Below are 25,871 nucleotides of genomic sequence, written 5' to 3' on the forward strand. Positions count from 1 at the left end.
TTGGTCTTGGTTTAAGCGGTCTTGACTACAAGTCTAGAATCTTACAAGAAAGAGGCAAAATTGTTTTATTAGCTGCTTCGGTGAAAAACAAATCAACAATCAAAAAAAAGTTTTTTTCAAAACAACATACTGGAAAACAGTTATTCATCACTTGATTGCTTCAATACAACACTGTGGGACTTTTCATGGCTGTTTTGATATCGCTCTCTCTCTTAACCAGTGTTGGGTAAGTTACTTTAAATTATTAACTTAGTTACATTACTAGTTACTTCTATCAAAAGTAACTCAGTTACTTCAAGTTACTCGTTACTTTCAAGTAACTAGTTATTAGGGAAAGTAACTGTTAAGTCTAATTGTTGAATGTTGCCATTGTGTTTCTTAAATTTGTACAGTCTTAGTTTAAGCAGTAGGATCAAAGCCATTCCTTTGATCCTGACCACCTCTCCAACCACTCTGTGCTGGCGGAGGTTTTATTGTAGATACATCCTATCTGAAAGATCTGTTTCTTTTGATGTAAACTTCCTGGGTTTACGACCCTTTGGTCAGCAGGAGGTCTCTCTCTCTCTCACACACACACACACACACACACACACACATTCTTACAGAAGTTCACACATATACATAAAATGCTTTGTCTTAGAACCAAGGGGGCGTGGCTTTGTTCTGACGTGTTTTGTGTGAACTGTCTCTCAATAAAAGGCAGCAGGAGGAGGTCAGATCTGGGGGTCATTTTCGTGGTGGACACAGACGAGGCCTCCCTTGCGCAAATAATTGATTGATCGACTGTCTTGTTTTCTTCATGATGAATAAGTCTCTAGAATTAGCGGGGCTTGTGGAAACACAGACCCAACAGTAACTTTGGTTTTACTCAGAATTCTCTTGTTAATGTGTTGCTAACTGGATACCCAGTAAGACTGCCAGTCTTCTAGCTTGCTTACATGTTAGCACTATCCTGCCACAGTGCACTGTGCCACCTACCAACAGAAAGGAAAAGATAATGTGCAAATTTCCACGAGAGAAATCCCACGCCTGGACCGTCGTCGACCGCCGCCAAGATTCTAGCCTACGTCACAGCGTCATGTGCGCTTTTTACATCCAACACAAAAACTGCAGTCGTGGTGCTTTGATTGTACTCAGAACTCAGAAATCCTGCCTTCTGAATAGGAAGATGTAGGCAACACCAGACTGCAGATGCGCAATCTATCAATCGTTTGTTATAAGATTCAGATAATTATTTTTTAAAAGCCAGACAATTTAAATGAGAATAAGAAAGAAAAGTATTTCTTTGTGCCCCCCTCTCCCTGTTAATGCCCGACCTGCCCCCCTGGCAACACTTTGCTAGACCCGCCCCTGCACAGTTACCAGCTGTCAGCTGCTTAGAAAAGGATCCTGGTGTTATTTGTCTCTCAGAAACAGTTCATAACTTCAACTCATTCCTGTCACCTAAAAGGTAAACCTGTTTCTCCATCACCTGTTCAGCTCTATTCAATTCAATTCAATTTTATTTATATAGCGCCAAATCACAACAAAAGTCGCCTCAAGGCGCTTCATGATACAGAAAAAAACCCAACAATCATATGACCCCCTATGAGCAAGCACTTTGGCGACAGTGGGAAGGAAAAACTCCCTTTTAACAGGAAGAAACCTCCGGCAGAACCAGGCTCAGGGAGGGGCGGGGCCATCTGCTGTGATTGGTTGGGGTGAGAGAAGGAAGACAGGATAAAAGACATGATTCAGTAAGGACATCTCCTGGTTTCATCTTCATGTTTCCCTCTCACCACATATCCAAACCGACATCATGACCAGCAGCTTTACAGCTGTGGCTCCAGCAAACATCAGCTGATACTAGAAATTAATATTAAATAAATTCTAACAACAGCTGATCAAGCTTAAACGTGCTGCTGTTGTTTAGCGCGACATCCGCTGGTTTCCTCTTTCGGCGCAAAGTGGGCGATAAACAAACAAGAGAGAAAAGCCGATCAGCTGATCATTGATCAGTTTCATGATTGAAGTAGAAACAGGAGAGGGAGGGTGAGAGGATGAGAGAAGAAGAGGCAGCTGTGCAGCAAAGACACAGAATAACTGCAGCTTTGTGCCTTTTTCATTGTAGCTGAATTACGGGACAAACTGTGTTACTTTTCACTTCAATATGAAACGTGTAATATTTTTTCTGAATACGAGATGATTACGTTTTTTAGGGGACGGTTGGAAACTCTAATAATTAACCTTATGAATAAAATAAAGTTCACTATCAGTAACATCATAGCACCCACCCAGCTGTATAGAAACTCCGTCATGCTAGCTCACACAGTACGAAAAAGTCAGCACAACGAAAACAAACTCCACCTAAACTTGGTTTATATCTGACCCAGATAGACTGCAGGTCATAACTTCTTACCTGAAGTTCAGTTCACCGCCTCGGGGCTCTCCTCCTGCCTCCCCTTTCCTTCATCCACCTGGATCACATTCCTGCATTTTGTTGGCTGGTTTTCCTACAAAACACAACAAACATTAGCCCGCAAAGCCACCGCGAACAAAGCAGCATAGTGCAACAAATTCAATTCAAATCAATATAAGACTTATTTGTAACCTACATCAACAATTATGATAAATTACGTAACAACTACAACAGCAGACTGACCTTTGTGGGAATGCTTGGAGCAGACTAACCTGTGAGCTGGAGGGTTCTGGGACGTTATATTTGGTCTTTGAATGGCTGCAATCCAGTCGCCTCTTTGTTACTTCGGAAACATGGCTCGAACAATTTCTCTTCAACGACGTAATCTGATAACAACCGATCTCTTTACCCGTCGGCTTCCCGTGGCTGTCATGTGACCGGCTATTGCAGTTAATAATACAACAGCTTCTTGACATTTCTGTGTTTCTTTTTATCGCTGTGTGACTGATTTCAATTGAAAGCCTGCATGCGCTAGTACCTCTTGCCACTCATACCTACAATCCTTTGTGGTTTTGACGTCACATTTTCAAGCTCTATTTGTTTTGCTCTACAGGTAACCAGGGGCGGATCTAGAGAAATTTTCTTAGGGTGGCACTTGCCACCCCATGCCACCCTTTTACCCCTGCAGGTAACCCCCAGCTCGTTTCATCAAAGGCTCAGAAATCCCTGATGAAACGAGTTTCCTGCAAAGCTTCAAATCTGAACAGTTCCTTATCAGCAGAATTAATAACAGAAGTGGAGTCACTGTGGAGGGTAACTGGAAATTTGAATTGTTTCCTTGTCTTGGAAAAAAGCATCAAACAGATTAAAAATCCCCAAGATGGTGCCAGCGTGCACGACAAGCCGTCTCTTTGGGTTGTGTCTGCTGGTTGTTGCCTATCTTCTTCTATGTTGCCCTGATGGCTCTGCTTTACTCGGCTATGATCGCCAAACTCTTCTGAACCTTCGGCCACTAAAACCCCGAATGCTTGATTTGGAAAGCAAGCCAGAAAATGTTATCTACCTGATTGCCTACATCGCTTACCATTTACCCTTCTTCGCAGGAAGCGCTCTAGAAGACGGGGAAAACGAGGTGGCATCCTGGTACGCTTCAAGGCTTTCCTGAAATCACATGGAGTAAAGAAACCTTGTACTCTTACAGATGTGCTACTATATTTTCGTCCTCTCTGGGACCAGTCCAGTTACAGATTCAGCTTCCATTGCTGGATCCGGTCTGTTGGACCTCCTGCTCCCTCGGTCCTGCCGACGAAGCCTTCACCTGTCTGGCGATGGGTGCAGTCCTACAGAGGTGGCGTGAATCTCAGTAACCTTCGTCCACTGGGACGTGCTCCTGTTAGCAACACTTCAATCACGCTTCGGATGGGCCTGCTAAACAACAGGTCACCGTCAAACAAGACTTTCATCCTAAATGACTTTTTTATCTCGTTGGGACTGGATTTTATATTCCTGACGGAAACTTTGACCCAGTGAGTTTTCTTCTTTCTCTGAACTCCTTCCCCCGATCGTTCATTTTTCAGAGGTGTAGGGCCAGCTTCAGTATTTAAAAACTGTATGAACATCACTCCAGTTTTAGCAAACTTACACAGGCTCCCTGTAAAATATCGTATTGATTATAAGATTCTTTTACCTACTTTTAAAGTTAAATAATATGGCGCCCTGTTATTTAAACGAACTCCTCAACATGTACGACCCCAAAGAGCACTGAGATGCTCTTAGCACAACCGAGGTCTCGACTGAAGCACAGAGGAGATGGGCCTTCGCAGTAGCAGCACCCAGACTCTGGAATAATCTGCCAGAGGAGATTCGTACTTCAGAGTCTATTCGGTCTTTTAAATCGCGTCTTAAAACTCTTTTTGACTTTGGCTTTTCATTCGAGTTCAGTATGAGTACCATCAGGCCTGTTTTATGTTTTTATTGTTAATTTACTGTCTTCTTATTTACCTGTATTTGTTTCTCTATTTTTTTCTCTTGTTTTTAACCAATTGTGAAGCACTTTGGTCGACTCTGTTGTTTTTAAATGTGCTATACAAATAAATTTTGAATTTAATTGAATTGAAAATCAAGACAACTCAAAACATAAAAAGCAAACAGTTCAGAGCTGATTTTTTTGTATTTTTATTGACATTTTCTTTTATACAGGGAGTGCAGAATTATTAGGCAAATGAGTATTTTGTCCACATCATCCTCTTCATGCATGTTGTCTTACTCCAAGCTGTATAGGCTCGAAAGCCTACTACCAATTAAGCATATTAGGTGATGTGCATCTCTGTAATGAGAAGGGGTGTGGTCTAATGACATCAACACCCTATATCAGGTGTGCATAATTATTAGGCAACGTCCTTTCCTTTGGCAAAATGGGTCAAAAGAAGGACTTGACAGGCTCAGAAAAGTCAAAAATAGTGAGATATCTTGCAGAGGGATGCAGCAGTCTCAAAATTGCAAAGCTTCTGAAGCGTGATCATCGAACAATCAAGCGTTTCATTCAAAATAGTCAACAGGGTCGCAAGAAGCGTGTGGAAAAACCAAGGCGCAAAATAACTGCCCATGAACTGAGAAAAGTCAAGCGTGCAGCTGCCAAGATGCCACTTGCCACCAGTTTGGCCATATTTCAGAGCTGCAACATCACTGGAGTGCCCAAAAGCACAGGTGTGCAATACTCAGAGACAAAGGAGCTTGCAAAGAAAAGCGTCTGGACTTCTTTAAGTTGCTTGAAGACGTTTCACCTCTCATCCGAGAAGCTTCTTCAGTTCTAAGGTCAAATGGTGGAGAGTCCCAGATATAAACCTAGTGGGAGTTTCCCCCCACAGAGGGACAAAAGGACCCCTGATGATCCTCTAATCGCCTGAGCCAAGGTGTGAAACTGGGTGTGGGTCCCAATCAGCCAGAGTTTCGGGTGAGTTCATTGTGAAACCTGGCCCCACCTTATCATGCGAATTCCTGAGGTCAGATGGCCCAGGATGTGAGTGGGCGTTAAGGCGTCTGGGAAGGGATCTATATAATAATATATATATCTGATTTTAAACCTGGTGTTTACTGATGCCGACTGAACCTCCTCACCTTCATACGCTCTGAACATCTTGTTGGAGAGTCTGTCTCTGACCTGGCATCAGAGCAGCTCAGTCAGCAGAATCAAATCTGTACACATGAATGTTTGTTCCTCTGAAAACCAAGTGATGTTAAAGCCAAAGCTCCCACTGGGCCTCACGTTATTAACATTTATTTATTTATTTAAAACAACACTTCTGGCTTTGATTTACAAACTGCCCTGAGTTTTCCTCAGAACAACAACATCCCAGTGCTCCCAGAAAACACCTTCAGTGGAAACCTGTCAGATCAGTTTTCACCTGTCATACTAAGTCTTTCCGGCTGGCAGTGAAGCTTTCAGTTGTTTAATTTTTCATCCTGACAGAAACATCCTGGTCACAACGTGGATCACTCGTCTGTCCGACTGCTCTCTGACCCCCTGAGTTCGTACGTTACCCTCGTGTCACATCAGCATTTTCTCACGCTTCACCAAGAGCAGAAAGGAAACACCGTGAATGTTTTTTAACACCCACTGAAGCTCTGAAAATCTGAAACTGTACCAAACTTTCTCAGAGCTTTGTCAGAACAAAGAAGGAAGAGCATAGTCTCTCTGGAAGGTTCGAAAGGATCTGAAAACCTGCAGCTGCAAAGTCCACATCCACACCAGCACACTGACAGGTGACACAGAGCGATTACAGGTGTGACTTATGTCTGTTTCAGGAAACTGGGGTCATCGAGCAGCTGTGAGAACCACTCTGAGTCACCATCCACCGTTTGCTGCATCACCTTCTGCTTAAAATGGAAAACTGAAATTTTAATTCACAGAATAAATAATCAATAATAAATGATTAATAGAAACCGAGGCCACCTGTGTGATTTAAAGTAACGTGACTCCAATGATCTTCCTGACTTGTGTCCACCTGCAGCTCCACACAGAACCTCCCACGAGGACTTCATGCTCCACTCCACTGTGTCCTTCATCTTCTTGATCTCCGTCCTCCTCAACCTGCTGCTCCTGCTCGCCTTCCTGCTCCTCTGCTCAGTTCCTACACCTTCCTCCTGCTCCTCACTGTGTCTCATCGCCACCCTCTTCTGGCTTCACCTCTGCATTCACCGCATTAATAAATATAAGCTCTCCTTTCAAAACACACTGCTCTCACTTTATTATATATGCTGGTGGTAGATCTGGCCTTCTTGCTGTGGCCACTTTAACAGAAACACACAGAGACTGATTCTGATTGAGGGAACAGAGAATAACCATCAGTGATGTCACACAGAGGCCTGAGCGGACAGGAAGCACTGCAGCCTGCTACCAGTTAAAACAATAAATGAAAAAGAAAAAAAAAGAAACAAAACGAAACCTATAAACAAAATAAACATGACATTAAATAAGAACAAATGAAAACAAACAAATAAAAAACAAGAAACTAAAAAATAAAAACAATAAAAAACAAAATAAATTAAAATTAAATTAAAACAAAACATACTCAAACAAAAACTGTCAACAAAATAAAAACAATAAATAATGTAAGAACAACATGCGGAGTCCCCGCCTCCCGGGAGGAAGAGAAAAACCCACAGCTCTGCTTTTACGTGCTTTTTCCGGTCTCGCGAAGTCTCGGGTTTTATCGCGGTGATTGTTGGTAGCAGCGGAGCTAGCAGAGCGCTAACAGAGAGCTAACGGTCAGAGCGGAGAGAACCTCCGCGAAGCTGCTTCAGAGCCGCGGAATGAGCTCCTGGTCCCGCCGCTGAGTTTGGCCCCAGCAGGGAGCTGCAGACGGTCACCCCAACATGGACGTAGACGTTCCGAACCGATCCCCCGCGGAGGACGGGGAGCTAGAAGACGGAGAGATCTGCGATGATGACACCGAGGAGAGAGCGCCTCCACGGCGGGGGGATGGGAGCAGGCCCCGTGGCGGTGCTCCTCCTCGGCCGCGAAAGCCGCACAAGCACCCGCACGGCGCGCCGCCGCACTTGGGCCACCCGCCGCCGGACTTCCGCCACCTCATGCCCTACAGCCTCGGCCCTCACGGCCCATTCCCGCCCGGCCACCGGCAGCAGTGCGGGCCGAGCGGGCCCGACCGGCCTCCCTCCCCGCCACCGCAGCAGCAGCCTCCCGGGCTCGGCTCTCACGGGGAGCCCGGGCCGCGGTCCAGCTTCTGGGAGCGGAGCCACGGCGCACTGGGACGCTTCCGGCACCGCGGCATGCCGAACGGAGGCCCCGGGGGCTGGAGCCGGGGCGGCCGCGGGGGCAACAGCAGGCCGCCTCCCGGACGGTACCTGCCCGGAGAGAGCCACAGCTCCCCCGCGAGGAAGCGTATCCTTTCTGCTGTGTCACGTGCCCTCTCCCCCGGGACGGTGATTGAATTAGGCAGCCCGCGAGGAGCCGGTCAGGGTTTCATTGATTACATATTGGTTTAATGAACAGCCCATTGATCTGTGAGTGTTCTGGGCTTCGACTGGTTCACGTTTCACACTCCACCAGGTGCGTGCGTGACAGCAGGAAACGAAACCGGCGCTGTGATGACGTATGTGTGGTTGCGACTCCCCCATCAGCTGTCCTCATTCATCCGCTACACGGTTACATCAGTGATCGATTATTTCCTCGTTCATGTATTGATTGATCGATCATATTGAAAAGATCTTGAAGACAGCTGTGAAAAGCCCAAATCAATAGATCAATACTTTATTGATCCCACAAGCGGAGTTTTAGTGTTACAGATGAAAGATGGTGCAGTGTATAACAAACAGCTTAGAGGTCAGCCTTCTACAAACTACAAATACACACACACAGTGCGTTAATAAATAATGTTTGGATGTGAAGCCAATAATCAAAGGTTCAGCTGACGAACTGACATCATGAGTTCCATAATTGAGAAAGCTTTGATTAGTTTTCAGAGGGCTGCGAGTTTTCTGCCATTTGATCTGCGATCAATAATCCGATGATAGGAGAAATTTGCTTCTTTTACATGGACATTTTTTTTGTGAGGATTTCTTAATTTGTTCGTTTTTTAATTTTACACATTCTTAAAAATGAAGCTTTTCGTTGGTAGCAAAGATTTAAGTCTTTTTGAAAATTTTATTTTTTAATATTTTTTCTTTTAAATCATGACTTTAAAAATGAAATGAGTATTGATCCCTGTTGGTCAGTAATTCTTGATCAGCGTTCTTTAACGCAGACCTCAGAGAAACCTCTCGGGAGGAACCGGCTCAGGAAGGTGGCTCACGGCGCTCCCAGGCCGGAGAGCAGTGGTGACGAGTCCTTCGAGGATCTGCTGTCCAAATACAAACAGATCCAGATCGAACTCGAGTGCATCCGCAAAGAGGAGACGATGGCCCTGGAGCCACGGACGTCACCAGTCAGGGACGACGTGGTGGAGTGCGTAGCCGCCGCTCTAACGGACACCAAAGCTGAACCGGGCCTGGCTCTGAGTCCGGCAGCAGCCGCGGACGAGGTGTCGGAGCTGGAGAGGAAGAAAGTGTTCCAGGCCTTCAACATCAAACCGCTTCGTCAGAAACTCCCCACGCCGGCCGACCTGGACGAGCTGCAGAAGAAGTGGGCGAAGCCTGATGGTGAGTTCGTTATCCGAATGTTTGCTTTCACATCGCAGCTGTAGACGCGCCCCTTTTTACCTGTTTGGCGACTTAAACCATGTTGAGGACCAATCACTTCCTGTTTGCTGTGTAAAGTGTTTCTACAGCTTCCTGTTCTGTGTGTCAACAGGTGAAGGGGATCAGCCAATCACAGATAACGGAGCAGAATTGGAAGGAAAAGGTGCCAAAGAAGCAGAAGAGGGGACGCGCGAGAGCGGCGGTGAGCAGACTGAGGCCGCCGGCACGAGTGTACACCGTACCGATGCAGCAGACTCTCCGATTGATCCTCTGAAAGGACGTTTCACTGTAGGGTGGACCGGGGTTGGTTGCCACATTGCTTATTACTGCAACAGTAGGGGGCGCTGTGGGATTCTGCTGATGTCGCACATGTGACCTGCTGATCTGTCCACTTCGCTGTTCTGTCACTTTAATGGGGCAGAGAGATTTTTCAGGTATTACAAGCTCACACGGCGCGAGCTCTTAGAAAAAGCTCAAGTTCTCACGAGCTAGCTAACACCAGATGGTGCTCCGGAGGTCAGCTGGGGATGTCTCGGCCCGAGTGTGACAAACGCTTCTGCAGTCTGGGTACGGCCTCAGTGTCTGAACCCTGACGGTCCAGGTGCCAGGTGTGTGTCAGGACCGTGAGAGGCCCAGTGCAAGGCTCAGCTCAGCTGTTTGTCCTTTAAAGGGTCACTAAACAGGAAGTTCCACCTTCTTCCCCGCAGCTGTAACAGGATGACAGGGTATTCGCCTCTTTCTGCCAGAACGAATCTAAAAAATGAGCCTTTTAACGATGGAACTGAAGGTCGTCATGTTGCCGGGATCTTCGGTTCATGCAGCAGTGAAAACTGTGACAACGCACGCCGGTCCACCCTGCAGAGTCCCCTCACGGCCCCCAAACCAGAGTTTGATTAGCACCGTGCAGTGAGGAGCAGACGCTGTGTTTTCACTTCCTGTGCAATGTGTGTCCAGGTGAGGGAGAACAGCGAGCAGAAGGAGGAGAGCCCGCAGACGAGAGGCCGTGTGACCCGTGCATCATGGAGGAGCAGGAGAAACCGCCGCCGCCGTGTCCCAGCGAGTCGTCGGCGTCCAGCGAGGACTCTCCAGACAAGGTGAGGCCGTGCAGCTGCTACCCGCAGGGAAAAGATTCAGCCGTTTGCTTCGATGGCGTTTGGTTTGTGTCACGTTACGTCTCCTCTGTGTGTGGTCAGGCCACGGAGAAGGTGGTGGTGGTGGAGGAGGAGGAGCTGTCAGAGCTGCAGCTGCGTCTCCTCGCTCTGCAGTCGGCCAGTAAGAAGTGGCAGCAGAAGGAGCAGCAGGTGATGAGGCGGAGCAAAGAACGCATCACTAAAGCCACTCAGGAGAAGAGCTCAGGCCCCGGGGCCGCCCCACCCGCCAGGCAGAGGGTCACCACCAGGTCTGCTTCCACTGCCGCAGCCGCCACAGAGAGGACCAGGACCAGGTCCAAACCTCAGGACAGGGACCGCGAGCGAAACAAGACCGGGCCCAGACCTCAGGACAGAGACAGACTCAAGCCGTGTCCTAAAGCCGGACCTAAAGGCCCGCTGGAGAGGGCCCGCCCCCCGGGGAAGGCTCACATCACCAAGAAGATCAGCCCAGGTGAGACAGATGTGCGGGCTGTGCCGCCTTAAATGTGAGCACGCTTAGAAGTGAAGCGGAAAAACAGCGGCCAGCTCTGATTGGCTCTGAGTGTTCCTGTGTGACGTGTCTCACAGTTTCGGTGGCAAAGCAGGCGTTCAGGAAGCAGCAGGTGAGGACGTGGAAGCTGCAGCAGCAGAGGGAGCAGGAGGAGAAGCGACGGCAGGAGGAGGAGGAGCGCCGCAAGCGGGAGGACGAGATCCGGCGAATCCGCGACCTGTCCAACCAGGACGAACAATATAACCGCTTCATGAAACTGGTGGGTGGGAGGAAGAGGACGCGCAGCAAGGTAAGGTGCCGTGTGCGCACGCCCAGTGTGGTCACCTGACTCTCACCTGTGCTGACTCACCTGTGTCTGCTCAGTCCAGGGACCGGGACCACCGCAAGTCTGCAGGCAAGCCGGGCCTGGACACCTCGGGGAACCTCTACCAGTACGACAACTACGACGAGGTGGCGATGGACACGGACAGTGAGACGGGCTCGCCAGGTAAGGGGGCAGGAGGTGCACCTGACGCACCTTTCGCTTCCTGTTTCCCGTTTAAACTGGTTTGTCTGCGTTTCAGTCCCGTCGCCAACGCACAGCAACCTGCTGTCTGTGGAGGAGGCGGCGTGCATCCCTCACCTGTACGGCGCCGACCCCGTTCCTTTCGGAATGGTACGCCCCCTCCTCCTCATCACCACGGTTACCTTCCGAGGAGCTCGCTGATGTCTGGTTTTTTTTTTCTTTCCACCCCTCAGGAATTCTCGCAGCCCTTCCTCCCCCCACTGCTCTCCGCCATTCCTCCCCCACCTCCTCCCCTCCCCCCTCCCCCAGATGAGCTGGAGCCCCCCCCAAAACCTCCATTTGCTGATGAAGAGGAGGAGGAGGAGATGCTCCTCAGGGAGACCTGCCTGATGTCTATGGCCAACAAGAGGGTGGTGGTCTCAGAGGTCCGCGGCGTCACGTGATGATGTCATGTTTAGATTGTGCTGATGATGATGATGATGATGATGATGATTTTCTCTCTGCAGAAGAGCTCCAGCGCTCCTCCTTCTCCAGGTGGGCCTCCCCCTGCAGACCTTCAGCCTCCACCCAGAGGAAACCTGAGCACGGTCAGTCTGAACACGGTGCCTCAGCCCCGCCCAAACAAGGCCGCCAGAGCACACCTCGCTGCCAGAGCACCGCTTGTGGTAAGAGGCTCGCTGCACACCGCTCCTTATTTAGAAACAAACATGGAGCCTGAAACTGCCCCTCACCTGTCTGCCCCTCACCTGTCTGCCCCTCACCTGTCTGCCCCTCACCTGTCTGCCCCTCACCTGTCTGCCCCTCACCTGTCTGTCCAGCTGCCCAGACATAAGACGGTGGTGGTTTCTCTCAACGACTCTGACGACAGCGACTCGGACATGGACGCCTGCAGCTCATCGCAGGCGGTGTTTGGCGGCCTGGAGTTCATGATCAAAGAGGCCCGAAGGACGGTGGAGGTGAGTGCGTTCACCTGAACCGTCCGGGCACGACGACGATCGTTGTGCAGCCGGAATGTGTCTGCGGCGTTGCGTGATGATGTCACGACTCTGAACTTCTTATTTCTCAGGCGGCGAAGCCAAAAGGAGCGTCGGCCTCTGAGAAGGAGAACAACCCGGTCCGAACGCCAGAGGCTCTGCCTGACGCCAAGAAGGCCGAGTACCGCCTACTCAAAGAGGAGATCGCCAGGTACCCACGTGACCTCTCTCAAACACACACACACACAAAGACTTTTACTAACTCTGTGGGTGTGCACGCTCACAGCAGGGAGAGGCAGAGGATGATGAAGGAACAGAGCCCTCGTGGCTCCGCCTCGCCCGCCACTGCAGACTCCATCGACTCCTCCCTGAAGCCAGCGGTGGAGCTGAAGCTGAGCGAGGCCGAGCTGAAGCTCAGCAAACACAGGTGAGATCTTAAAACACACCTGGAGCTGGTGTGAGGTTTTCGGTGGCGCCGCTTTGACTGTGGGAGTCTGCTGCCCTCAGGGAGCTGCTGCAGAGAGACGAGGCCGTGCTGCGACACCTGCTGCAGCAGGAGCTGAAGAAGAACGAGTCGCTGAAGGCCGCCGAGGCCAAAGTGGCCAAACTGAGGGAGCAGCTGCAGGCGTCGGAGAGGATCGTCGGCGCCAACAAGACGCTCCTCAGGAAGTTGCGCGAGCAGGTACGCCAACTTTACCGCCCCAACTCGCTGTTGGGTGTTTCTCTCAAATCTACACGACCCCAGTGTGGCGTCAGCACGGCGGCACTCAGATGCAGGACATGAAGCTCAGACTCCTCCTGGCTGCTGTGAAGTCTCTTTGTTTGGTGTCGTTTGACCGCCTCCACGTCCTCTGCAGGTCCACCGGGTGGAGCAGCGGGTCTCCGTGAAGAAGACGGTGGCGGTGCGGTTGGAGCAGGAGCTGGTGCAGGCTCACCTGGCCGCCGGCAGGGCGCCCAAACGGCGAGCGGACTCCAGCCGGCCCGCGGTGAGTCTTCCTGTTTCTCTGTGGAACCTGCAGGTTGTGTGTTTGTCTCCTCAGCAGAGAAACACTCAGCCAGAGAGGCTTTTATTCTGAAAAAACAGTTGCATGAAGAATTGCTGTTGAAACTTACAGGTGAGGCAGTTAGCTGTAGTTAGCTGGCTGGTTAGCTAATAAAGCTAATTACCCATCCAGTCAGCTAATGAACAGCTGAGGCAAGGATCAGGGTGGGACCCACAGTGGGGAGGCGCTGGCTAAACGAACTCGGGCTGTTACAGAGGACGCTTGCGCTCACGCAGCTCCTCACGGCGCCGGTAACCATGGATTCAGAGGCGTTGGTGGTTACATGCACCCGCCGATAAAACTATAAGAAAGCTCTGATGGAGCGCCGCTGTGTGCAGGTGTGTTTACCCTGCGTAACGTTATCCTTTCCAGCTCAGCAAGTTGCCGCGGCGTGACGCAGCGCCCCGCGGTTCTGAGCGCCACTTTGCCGAGCTCATCGCTCAGAAGCAACGACTGCAGCAGCTCGAGTCCGAGTACGCGCTGAAGATCCAGAAGCTGAAGGAGGCGCAGGTGCTGCGAAACAAAGGCGTCCTGCCAGAGCTCCCCGTAGAGCCGCCGTTGCGATCCGCCACGCCCCCGGACCCTCAGGTCCAGCCGCCGCCGCAGCCCTCGCTGCACGACCTCTCCCAGGACAAGCTGACGCTGGACAGCGAGGACCCCGCGGAGGCCGAGGATCACGAACCAGAACCTGCGCCCGCTGCTGCGGCCAGAGGCGGCCGTCGCTCCTCCTTCCGTCAGTCCAGCTGCTCCTTCACCAAACCCCACCTGGACGCCACGAGCTCGGCTCCGCCCAAAGACGTCGGCACTGCCGCCAAGCCCGTGAAGGCGCTGCCCAGTGGCTCGGCAGGCGTGGAGCTTCCTGCCGAGATGTTCGCGGGGCTGGACGTGGACGCCCTGCAGCGGCTGTACAGACAGAAGACACCTCTGGGAGATCTGCTGCTGATGGAGCTGCAGGTGCTGGGGGAGGACGTGGACCCCGCCCTCGCCGCACAGGTGAGCGGAGACTGTCAGAGGGGCAGCTGAAGGTCTCGGGGGAATTTCACGCTAACGCTCTGTGTGTCCGGTCATCCAGGTGTTTCCGGCTGAGGTGGAGACAGCGGTGAGTTCGTCGGGCGGCTTGGAGCTGAGGCCGCTTCCCTTCGGACCGTACCACAGCCCTCTGCTGGCCTTCAGGTCCTACAGGTAGCTCCGTCGTACCGACAGCAGCAGAGCTCGTATGTGGTCTGTGCGGTCGGCTCACAGCTGTGTCCTCCCGCTCAGGTTCAGCCCGTACTACAGGACCAAGGAGAAGCTGTCTCTGAGCTCGGTGACGTACAGCAACGCCATCGAAGCAAAGAAGTGCTTCTGCCGCTTCGACCTCACGGGAACGTGCAACGACGACGGCTGCAGATGGTGAGCGGGGTGTAAAACAACAAAACAAACTATTTGAATAACGTGATATCAATTCATTAAATCCTGAATCGATTTTTGCATTTAAATGTATCTCCGGTTAAAGCTCAGGAAATATTTCAACAAACAGCTAAAGCAGTAAGTGAGAGCAGCTACGAGGATGTAAAAACAGAGCGTGGATCTTTCACCTGACAGCACGTCCACAGACACGCCGTCGGGCTGAAGGCCAAAAGCTCACAGATCCTGAAGCTGCAGGTTGCATCACTCTAACCGCCAGAGGGGCCGATGGCGCGATATGGCAGCCTCGCCTCTGTCAGTCTGCCCAGAGCAGCTGTGGCTACAACTGTAGCTGCCTCCACCAGTGTGAATGCGAGAGTGAATGAATAGTGGCATTGTAAAGCGCTTTGAGGGGTCCCGAAAAGCGCTGTATAAATGCAATCCATTATTATCATTATTATTACTATTATTATTATCATTATTATCATCATTATCATTATTCTAACCCAAGTTCACTGAACCAGCAGCAAAAGCAGATCAAACTGAGCTTCACGTTTGATGAACTTCGTCATGACTTTCGCTGTTTTACTTTGACATCAAAGCCTCATCTCTGCTGTTCAAACTGAAGAAATTTAAACCTAAACGATCGCTCAGCTTCTGTAATCAAACCTCAGGTAACGTTCACATGTTGATTTATGGTTTTCTTCAGTGTTTGATCGACTGCAGAATATGTTTAAGGTTATCTGCTATAAAAAGGCAGGCCTGCAAAAACTCAAACTCTTACCAAGTATATTTGTCTTATTTCTAGTCAAAATTATCTCATTACACTTAAAATAAGACACAATCAGCTACAGGGCAACATTTCAGTAAGCTAAAGGAACTTGTTTCAAGACAGTGAATCTTGAAACTAGAGAAAAACTAGAGATTTTTCACTTGTTCCACTGGCAGATTTTTTCACTTATTTTAAGCTAAAATATCTTGTATTAAGTGAAAAAATCTGCCAGTGGAACAAGTGAAAAATCTCTAGTTTTTCTCTAGTTTCAAGATTCACTGTCTTGAAACAAGTTCCTTTAGCTTACTGAAATGTTGCCCTGTAGCTGATTGTGTCTTATTTTAAGTGTAATGAGATAATTTTGACTAGAAATAAGACAAATATACTTGGTAAGATTTTGAGTTTTTTGCAGTGAGGAAAGTCTGCTTCATGTTTTTATCCTCAGTTACTTTGACACAAAGTCTCCCAGTGTCAGCTTTGTGCTCACAGACATAAACTAGAAAAAGTTGCATTTCCTGCGAAAGTGCGGTGTGAATGCCGTGTAGTGGAATCTGCTGAAAAGCTGAAGAAGCTGAAGTACACATTAGAAAAGCTGCTGAAATCATAAAAATTGCAGAATTGTAATGAATTAGCAGAAATACAAGACGATTCCCTGAGCTGTCTCGTGAAACATGTTTCCACGGGCGAGATTCAAACCCGGGCCTCCTGCTCTGAGAACCGCTGCTCATCGCACTGAGCTTGTTTAGAGCTGGGCGGTTTTTTTCATATCACGATATGTGTTTTTCATTTCAGGCGATAACGATATCTATCACGATATCAGCCAAATAACTATATTTGTAAGATTTAAATGTGCCGTTGCTCACAAGTAAAATGTGAAATAATCAGCAGCTTGTTTTTATTTAAATATTTATTTCCCATAATAAGTTCAACAGGGTAGATGTACTTAAGGAACATGAGACTTTTTCAGATAAATAAAGGCAAATATTGCAAACTACACAAAAGGCAGCCGCTAAAGCGTTTAAGTTTCAAAATAGAACAAACGAAACAGACTAAATTGTCAATTCCACTTAGAAACAAAATATTAATTCTAAAAATAAATCTTAGTTTGTTTTACAGAAGAACAGACAAAACTGACTAACTTTTGTCAATATCAAATAAACTGAGAACTAAAAGGAAATTCTCAATCTCTCCTTGTTGTATAGCTTAGCTTTTCAAACAGCTGTAACAGTTACTTTAGTCTGACAAAAGCCGAATGATGAATCAGCGCTTCCAGTCAGAGACTGAGCTGCACCGCTTTATCGTATTTCCAGACTTGCTTTCGGCACATTTACAGTGGCTGCTTTGTTTTTGTCAGTCTTGAAATAGCAGAAATACCTTCACACTACGGAGCTTCTGTGGCTCTTCCGTTCGACAGTCTCTCCGGCGTTGGAACCATCATCTGTTTTCTCTTCGGTAACCTTCGGTCACGCTCTCGGTTGATGTTTCTCTAGTCGGCACACTCATTTCCTCCATTACCCGGCGGCACGGCGGCTGGCTGCTTCCCAAAACAAATACACACGTGCGGCTTGGCACTTTTTTTTTTTTTTTTAAGAGGACAAGAGCGGCGAGGTCTATCGCAATAGTTTAATTTTTCTATCAAGAAAAAGTTATTTCGTGATACATATCGTCATCGTTCTATCGCCCAGCTCTACGCTTGTTCATTCATTTTAATGGGCCAAAGAACGGCATAGAAATCTTAATATTTTAAAAAGTGTGAAATAGATCAGGGCGATATGGCCAAAAATATTTATCACGATATATATTTGAAAATTTGCGATAACGATATAACTGACGATATAATTGATGCGAGACAAAATACAACTCCACAACATTACTAGTGCAAAAAGAAAACCTTCCATTTATTTTCACTTAAACAAGAAGCTGGTTTTTATGTACATTAAAGCTTTATAAAAATTTAACAGTGCAAATGCAAATTCCTTGCTGAAAGTTTAACCAAAAGGCATTTCCAGTAGAAATGGGCTGACATATCCTGAGCATAACCATGTATAATATCCACTGAAGTTAAAAAGAGGTGCTTTGCAACATTAAACTGCAGTGTGCAGTACGCATTTTTCGGACCATAAGGTGCACGGGATTATACAGTGGGGCAAAAAAGTATTTAGTCAGCCACCGATTGTGCAAGTTCCCCCACTTAAAATGATGACAGAGGTCAGTAATTTGCACCAGAGGTACACTTCAACTGTGAGAGACAGAATGTGAAAAAAAAATCCATGAATCCACATGGTAGGATTTGTAAAGAATTTATTGGTAAATCAGGGTGGAAAATAAGTATTTGGTCAATAACAAAAATACAACTCAATACTTTGTAACATAACCTTTGTTGGCAATAACAGAGGTCAAACGTTTACTATAGGTCTTTACCAGGTTTGCACACACAGTAGCTGGTATTTTGGCCCATTCCTCCATGCAGATCTTCTCGAGAGCAGTGATGTTTTGGGGCTGTCGCCGAGCAACACGGACTTTCAACTCCCGCCACAGATTTTCTATGGGGTTGAGGTCTGGAGACTGGCTAGGCCACTCACCGTTCTCATGATCATTTTGACCCCACGGGATGAGATCACGGGTAGATTCACTCTTCCCAGTCTGGTGCAGGTCTACAATACTTTTCCTGGTGTCCTTCGAAAGCTCTTTGGTCTTGGCCATGGCGGAGTTTGGAGTCTGACTGTTTGAGGCTGTGGACAGGTGTCTTTTATACAGATGATGAGTTCAAACAGGTGCCATTCATACAGGTAACGAGTGGGGGACAGAAAAGCTTCTTACAGAAGACGTTACAGGTCTGTGAGAGCCAGAGATTTTCCTTGTTTGAGGTGACCAAATACTTATTTTCCACCCTGATTTACGAATAAATTCTTTACAAATCCTACCATGTGGATTCATGGATTTTTCTTTTCACATTCTGTCTCTCACAGTTGAAGTGTACCTCTGGTGCAAATTACTGACCTCTGTCATCATTTTAAGTGGGGGAACTTGCACAATCGGTGGCTGACTAAATACTTTTTTGCCCCACTGTAAGGCACATTAAGCGAAACAAAGCAGTCAGATAAATCAAACTTTATTAAACTCATTCTTCTTGCTTCCTCCACTTCTGTACCATTGATTCATTAGTGTTGAATCCTCTGGCAGCTGCTCTATTCCCATGTTGTTGCAGTATATTAATGACTAACCTCATATTGTGGATGGATTATCTCAGTTGTTCTCCTGACTGAAGTTTGGTCCGTTTACAGCATCCTGCCATGCGATTGCATTTGTCTCTAACCATCAGGAACCTTCACGTTAACTTTTATAAGTGGAAAAGTGTTAGTGTTCGTCCTCCAGCTTCACTGTTTATGTTATGCTAACATAGCTGTGTCGCTAGCGATCACGTAGCACATCATTATATACCAGCTAGCCCAACTTCAGTAACCCTACAAACGTCACTGCTGTTTAGTTTCCTGTCTTCATTTATGTTGGAAGTGATAGCAGAGCTGTACGTTTGAATTTTTTCAGAAATCTCTCAGTCAGAACATGCTATATCATGCTTAGCTAACTAGCGAAACTAGCGAGCTAACTTCCGCTAGCTTCCTGCTAACTTCTAATTCCGTTAAATGTAATAAATTTTGTTTTCATGGATGCCTGGAAGTTAAACTTTATAGTTACACCTGGTAAAGCAGCAATGCTGAACGTTTTATTAAAGATGAAAGAATTTAGACAGTTTTTAACTCTCAGTGATGCTGCAGTGTTGTTTGACCTGAAGAATACGGAGTTTAGGACCCAGATTACTCCCAGATTTAAGAGCATCTTAGTCAGACAAATATGACAATAACGACGGCCGCTTGCATGTTCTGCAAAAAAATGTGCTTTGTCGTGTATCTGACGGACAAACACCAAACCAGTTCCACATCACTGAAGTTGGGTTAGTTTTTACAAACCAGTTCTGGTTCATCTGTTTCACTCAACAATCGGCCATGTGCGTATGAAAACAAAGGCACTGCGCATGCGCGTTTTACTCATTCTATCGCGATATTTCATTTTCCTATCGTTGCCTAACATTATACCGGTATTACCGTGAACGGTATAATATGGCCCAGCCCTAGTGTGAAAGTTATGAGCACCAAAAGATATAGCCGGCATCAGCAGAGAGAGAAGAACAGTTTAAAGTTTGAACAGTCGGATAAAAGCTGGTTAACCAGCAACACGGAGCAACTAGAATCACTGCATGTCTTTGTGAAACCTCACGTGCGGGTTATATTCCTGAGCCTGACCGCTGAGTGTGCACACACCCCGCTGATCGCTGGTGGACGTCACACCACAAAGTAAAACAACGCAGCGGCACGTTTGCGTGATGTGTCGCCCTGTTACCGTGACGATAATGTTACCCGCCTGAGTCTGTAGCTCTTCCTGTTTAATGTTTGTCCCTCTGCGCCGCAGGCAGCACATGAGGAACTGCACTCTGAGCGGGAACCAGCTCTTCCAGGACATCCTGTCCTACGACCTGTCGCTGATCGGCTGCTCCGACGGCAGCTCGGACGAGGACGTGTGCGCCGCCACAGGTGCGGTGGGTGCGAAGCCTCGGTCTGGTGGTCGGCAGGTGTGTCACGTGGAAGCTCAGGTGTTTGTGTTTGTTTGCAGAGAAGTACATGAAGAGGCTGTTCGGCTCTAACAAGGACCGCATGGGCGTCGACCAGAAGGCCGTCCTCCTCGTCAGCAAAGTCAACGAAAGCAAGCGCCACGGTAGGTCAGCATTCCCGTAACGTTACGCCCACTGCTCCAGCCGCTTCCGTGCTTCTCACCTGTCCCCTCCATCTTCAGTCCCGCCCTACACCACCTACAAGGATGCGAGGAGGTGGAGGCCGAAGCCATCGACGCAAAGTGACCTCAGTCCCGAGGACGACGGCAGCGGCGACGAGGGGATGGCGGCCGGTCACGTGACACCTGGCAGAGGTTAGTGAACGGGGAGGATTTCGTCGTTTCCTCCGTGGCAGGTCTGAGTGAGCTCACGTGTGTCTGTGTGCGTGCAGACAGCGGCGCTCACGCCGGCCTCTCTGCTCTGGACGCGTGCGTCACCTCGGAGGACAAACGCTACTTCATCAGTGAGACGGACGACATCGCCAACCTGGAGGCCAGCGTCCTGGAGAGCCCCCGAGACACTCAGCTGTGGATCAAGCTCGCCTTCAAATACCTCAGTCAGAGCGAGACGTAAGTCCCCGCCTACCTCAAGGTCTGTGCTGCGGAGCTCCACCCCCTTTAACCTTGAATCTGTCCCCTGCAGCTCTGCGGCAGAGTGTTTGGAAGCCGCCCTGAACACGCTGTCACGCGCTTTGGAGAGCAACTGCGATAATCCCGAGGTGTGGAGCCATTACCTGTCCTTGTTCTCCAGGCGGGGCAGCCGGGAGGAGGTGCAGGAGATGTGCGAGATGGCGGTGGAGCACGCCCCTGACTACAGAGTGTGGTGGAACGTAAGTGAGCGTGGTTTGCTCGCAGGAGCCGCTAGCTCACCGCACAGCTCAGCGGGCTAACAGTGGCGCGTTGGTGGTTTTAGCGTTGTTTATCAGGTAAATGTCATAATGACCTCTGACCTCTGCTGCTCAGTACCTGAACCTGGAGAGCTCATTTGAAGGGAAAGACTACGTGTGCGAGCGTCTGCTGCAGTTCCTCCTCGCCGAGGCGTCGTCTGGAGTCACAGAGATGCTGTCCTTCGAGCTGATGGAGGCGCTGCTCTACAGAGTCCAGCTGAGCCTGTTCACGGGCCGGCTGGAGAGCGCGCTCGCCGTCCTGCAGGTGAGCCGCGACCTCGGGCACCTGCCTCACGCTGTGCACCACAAACGTAACGTCAGAGTGGGACGAACATTTTTCACAGAGTTTAAAGAATCAGGTTCCTAAAAAAACAAACAACAAACACAGCTGTTTACGTCAGTGTGCAGCCATGTTGGGGGCCACATGACTGGCTGTCACCTGTATTCCAGAGGGCGGGACTAATGTGACGTGACATCTGCTGTCTGGATTTCTCCTCTCAGAACGCTCTGAAGTCACCTCAGGACCGGAGCATCGCCGACCACCTGATGGCCGCCGACCGGGCGCTGCTCTGGCTCTCCTACATCCACCTGACGGAGTTCGACCGACTGCCGGCGTGCCTGTATGACCCCGCGGAGTCCGGCCCGTCCCGTGTAGTCAGCAGGGAGCCGTTCCTGCTGCCATGGAGGACGCCGCAGGACATCAGCACGCCTGCCGACATCCTCATCGCTCTCTTCCAAGGTATGGCATTGCGACCCAGCAGACACGCGAGGTTCTTGTCTCCCTAAGCTTAACTGGTTTCCACTTCCTGTGTGACTGTTTCCTCTCAGATGGCGTCCGTCAGTGCAGCGACGACCACGCATCTGACAGCGAGAGGACGCTGGCCTGCCTTCCTCTGCACACCAACCTCATCTTCCTCTACAAGTTGCTACAAAGGTGAGCTCGCTGCTGACATCACACTGTGAGGAAGCGGGATGAACATTCGAGTAATCAGAGCCCCGCCCACCTCAGACCGCTCTGACTCTGTGATTGGTCGGTTGACCTCGTCACGCTCGCCACACGGTTAGTGAGCCGCACCGTACCTGACCAGAGGAGCAGGTGTGGTGACGCGAGGTCACCTGTGAGGTCAGTGCGGAGTGCGCCATGTTTGTTCTCTCGTGTGATGTCATCGTGTCAGGTTTGTGAACAGCTGTGAAGTCAAAGGTCAAATCTGTTTGTGCTCGGTGACATCGTGGTCTATGAAGCGCCTCGCTGTGTGTGTGCGCAGGTACAGCGAGGGCGTCGCGCTGTGCGAGTCGCTGCTCGAGTTCTGTCCCGAGTCGTGCGTTCTGCGAGACGCTGTGGCCGACCTCCACCTGCACGGCGGGAGCGGCGACCGGGCGGTCAGCATGTGGCTCCACGCTCTGGCCGAATGCCCCCACAACGCCGAGGTCTTCTACCACTGCTGCAAGTTCCTCATGGCTCAGGTGAGCTCGACCGTGAGTCTGTGAATAAAGTTTAAGCTCCGCCTCTCGACGCTAAGAACAGTCTCTGTGTCCACAGGAGGAGGCGGGCGCCATCACGCCGCTGTTCAGAGGCTTCGTGCTGTCGCTTTGCGAGGACGAGCAGAGTCCGAGGACGCCCGTAGATGTGCTGCGGTACGTCCCGACGCCTCCGTCTTCCCAGCTGTAGTCCGCACGGACAGCTGATGGCGCTCTGTTCTTCCTCCCTCAGGCACATCCTGGGCTTCTCCTCTTCCTCCGAGCTGCTGGGAGGTCCCGTCATCAAGAAGGAGCTGCAGAAGCGGCTGAGCCAGCAGATGAGCTTCCTCCACCTCATTCACTGGTTGGTGTTTAAGGTTTCATAAATGGCGTCCTGCGGTGATGATGAAAGCGGGCGCAGTAGGGTTAACGTGCTCACTGTCGTTGTAGTCGGTGGCAGTGGCTGCACGGCTCGGTGGAGGACGCGGCAGAGGCGTTTGAGCGCGCACTGGGGGCGGTCACCCAGCTGGAGGAGCTTCACAGGCTGTGGATGGAGTGAGTTCACCTGCCACAGGTACTTCCTCCTCGACCGCACGCGCCCGCTGCTCACAGTTTCCCTCTCTCTGCAGTTACCTGACGTTCAGCTGCAGCCCGCAGGCCCGCGCCGCCACCGCCGCCTCACAGTCCAGGACGTTCTCAGACCTGGTCCAGCGCTGCCTCAGCACCACCCCCTCAAGACTCGAGCTCCCCTTCAACGCCGCAGAGTTCTGGAGCTGCTACCGCTTCCACAACAAGGTCAGAGGTCGAGTCTGCTGCCACACGCCATCTTCACCTGCGTGATGTCACGACTCCGTGCCGTCGTCACACAGATGTGAGCGCTCGCTGCCTTGCTCAGCGGCAGGTCTGTAGTTGTAGTCTGCTGATGTCATGTCTCCCTCTGCAGGTGGTCGCGCTTTACCTGAGCTGCCTGCCGCCATCCCAGCATGCACTGGTTCTGGAGAGACTGTGCTACACTATGCCCAATAACACTGAGCTGGGCCTCAGGTACACACTTGGAGGAGGACTGGGTGGAGCTTAATGCCACTTGTCAGTGATTTGACTCCAGTAATGAGATGGAAAATACATCTACTTCCTGTTTGTCGTTGGATTTAAATCATCCGACCGCAGGGACAGTTTAGCTCTGCCCACATCAGCGATGTCACTGCTGTGTGTCTGCTCAGGTTGCTGCACCAGGAGTGGCTGGATGGGAACGTGGAGCACCTGAAGTTCCAGGCCCGGATGCTGAGCGGTAACACCCCCAAGTGTCTGAGCAGCTGGAAAATGTGAGTGCGTGTCGACAGTCCCGCCAGATCAGTGATCAATGATTACTGCGTCCTGATTGTGTGTGTGTGTGTGTGCGTATGTTCATAGAGCAATTGCTGTGGAGGAGGAGCTAAAGGAGCGAGCTGAGGTGAGTCTGAGACTGAATCAAATCAAGAAAAGAGGGTGGAGTCTAGCTGAGCACTCAGTGGTGTTTGTCTCCGCCCCCTTGTTGTGTTTCAGGTGCGTCACATGTTCCAGCAGGCCCTGCAGAACCTCCCACTGAGCGCAGCCCTGTGGAAACATGTAATATACACACACACAGATAATGACATCACATTAGACAAGCTGTGATTGGACAGCTGCTCTCAGATCTGAAGGGGGGGGGGGTCCTAAAAACTTGGACTGGGAAAAGAAATGCTGGAATCTGATTGGTCAGAGTGTGTGGCCCTGTAGTAGATCTGAGATCAGCTGTTCAGATAGGGCGTCGGCCCATGCTGATTGGCTTGTACTGCCTCGTATTCTATGACCATGTGACTATAAACAGTTTGACTCACCTGTATACAGCATGTTCACCTGCCCTCCGTCCCCCTCCCGCATGCCCCCCCCCCCCCCTCCCAACCTTTGTTTATCCCTCCCTTTGTCCCCCCCACACCCTTGTAGCGTCTGCTGCTGGAGGCAGCGGACGGCGGGGCCTCGGAGCGCCTTCGGCGGCTGTGGGACTGCTGTCAGCGGGCGGGGGTGAGCGTGAGCGGGGGCGTCGGCCCATCGCTCGGCGAGGACGGCTGATCAGACTGATCAATAATAGATCAATAATGAGAGGCTGTAGGTGACTGAGTGAGAGCAGACGAGGTAAGCCAGACGTCCCCCTCCCCGGCCGCTGAAGCCACGCCCCCTCCGGGAGCGCGTCGGTGTGAGTGTAAGTATCGAGAGCTGAGTGCCGCCCTCACTCTTCATCACCTTTCTTTAGTTCCTCACTTTTCAGTTGGAGTCATTTCCCTCCCTTTTATATCTCATTTACCCGGCGGGGGGAGGGGGGTGCTGAGGGTGTGTTTGGCGCCTGTGTGTGTGTGTCAAGAGGACGCCGCCGTCGCCTGTCTGTGGACTCTTTAGTTAAACAAACTGAGTGTTACTGAGGCGACGCGGCGAGAAAGGGAGCGGATGCAGAGACTGGACCGACCACCGCCGCTGTTGGCCACGCCCCTCTGAGACTCATGTGCAATGTGCTTTTGTTTTGTCAATCAGCTGATTAAAGAGTATTAGCAGCAGAGGAGATGCGCGTCCTGCCACTGATGTTTTTTACATTCACCTGTTATTAAATTATTTTCTAAAATAAGAGGGTGTGTGCCTCTTCACTGCCTCCGTGTCACTTCCTCCAGCAGCGGCTTCCTGTCACAACCAGGAAGTGACACATTCACATCAGTCGTATTTGACGTGATTCTCTGGCTGTGTCCCAATTAAGAGACCGCACGCTTGAAGTACGCATTTTAAGTGCGGTTACGTCACCGCCACGCGACGACGGCTGTCCCAATTCAAAGTGTGCTTCAAACGCATACTCCAAATGCGCCGTCGATTTCCCCAAATATCAAGCGTGGTCCGGTGCACGCTTCGTGGTCCCATATATCCCACAATTCATAGCGCGGCGGTGGGTGTGGATAATTTTGCCGCAAAATACGGCAAAAGGGAGCGGCCGAAGAGTTTTTTTTTTCCCAAACTTTATTGAAATGATAAAGCGAACAGTCAGTCATTCCAGTTCAGTTCGTACAGTAGACATACAAGGCAAATAAGAGTAACAATATACAGTACAATGAAATAAGAAGGATAAATAAATAAAGGATAAAAAAAAAAAGGGGGGAATGTGACAGACTTCATAACAACTTTGTACTTGAAAGTTGTGACAGCTCATTCATTAAACATTTCTGAATGAATTTCAATCAATGATAAACCCTTTTTATTGGAAGTTAATTTAAGAGAGTTTAAGTAATATTCAATTTCAATCAAAAACAAATTAAATGATGGGGTTGAGTTTAGAAATTTACATTTATGTATGTGGAATTTCCCTAATAAGATGGAGTGGCCGAAGAGTGAACTAAAGTACTGAATATGACGTCACTTATTTATGTGCGAATGTTTAATAATTAGTCAGT

At 49.7% G+C, this 25,871-nt stretch overlaps 1 protein-coding gene across 3 annotated transcripts; it reads left to right on the forward strand.

Annotated features, from left to right (window-relative positions):
* The first annotated feature begins 7,096 nt into the window (after positions 1-7,096).
* zfc3h1 (zinc finger C3H1-type containing) lies at positions 7,097-25,060 on the forward strand. Of its 3 annotated transcripts, XM_082539581.1 has the most exons (36): positions 7,100-7,799; positions 8,669-9,055; positions 9,207-9,296; positions 10,049-10,188; positions 10,288-10,696; positions 10,813-11,024; positions 11,099-11,222; positions 11,299-11,390; positions 11,474-11,665; positions 11,747-11,905; positions 12,059-12,196; positions 12,307-12,425; positions 12,501-12,641; positions 12,722-12,896; positions 13,072-13,200; positions 13,630-14,250; positions 14,330-14,439; positions 14,518-14,649; positions 19,883-20,004; positions 20,084-20,185; positions 20,264-20,395; positions 20,473-20,650; positions 20,724-20,910; positions 21,044-21,232; positions 21,469-21,706; positions 21,796-21,901; positions 22,233-22,431; positions 22,508-22,602; positions 22,679-22,789; positions 22,876-22,980; positions 23,055-23,220; positions 23,369-23,469; positions 23,646-23,747; positions 23,836-23,875; positions 23,968-24,030; positions 24,388-25,060. In XM_082539581.1, exons 1-36 carry the CDS (start codon positions 7,274-7,276, stop codon positions 24,511-24,513), a joined length of 6,258 nt encoding a protein of 2,085 aa, XP_082395707.1. In that variant the 5' UTR covers positions 7,100-7,273; the 3' UTR covers positions 24,514-25,060. The 3 variants fall into 3 exon arrangements, 2 of the variants coding, with proteins under 2 accessions (XP_082395708.1, XP_082395707.1); XM_082539582.1 differs by lacking the exons at positions 10,288-10,696; positions 10,813-11,024; positions 11,099-11,222; positions 11,299-11,390; positions 11,474-11,665 and having other exon boundaries at positions 7,097-7,799; XR_014277699.1 differs by lacking the exons at positions 22,508-22,602; positions 22,679-22,789; positions 22,876-22,980; ... (4 more) ...; positions 23,968-24,030; positions 24,388-25,060 and having other exon boundaries at positions 7,102-7,799; positions 21,796-22,142; positions 22,233-22,296.
* Positions 25,061-25,871: the final 811 nt, after the last annotated feature.

The sequence above is a fragment of the Aulonocara stuartgranti genome, assembly GCF_965226115.1.
Source record: "Aulonocara stuartgranti genome assembly, chromosome: 7".
Lineage (NCBI taxonomy): Eukaryota > Metazoa > Chordata > Actinopteri > Cichliformes > Cichlidae > Aulonocara > Aulonocara stuartgranti.

What these genes read in the sequence shown, in the direction of transcription:
- zfc3h1 (XM_082539581.1), top strand. Translation starts at nt 7,274, where the DNA reads ATGGACGTAGACGTTCCGAACCGATCCCCCGCGGAGGACGGGGAGCTA. An exon ending in TCACGTGACACCTGGCAGAG is followed by an intron (nt 20,396 to 20,472) that starts GTTAGTGAACGG and finishes GTGTGCGTGCAG; the next exon opens with ACAGCGGCGCTCACGCCGGC. An exon ending in GCGCAGCCCTGTGGAAACAT is followed by an intron (nt 24,031 to 24,387) that starts GTAATATACACA and finishes ACACCCTTGTAG; the next exon opens with CGTCTGCTGCTGGAGGCAGC.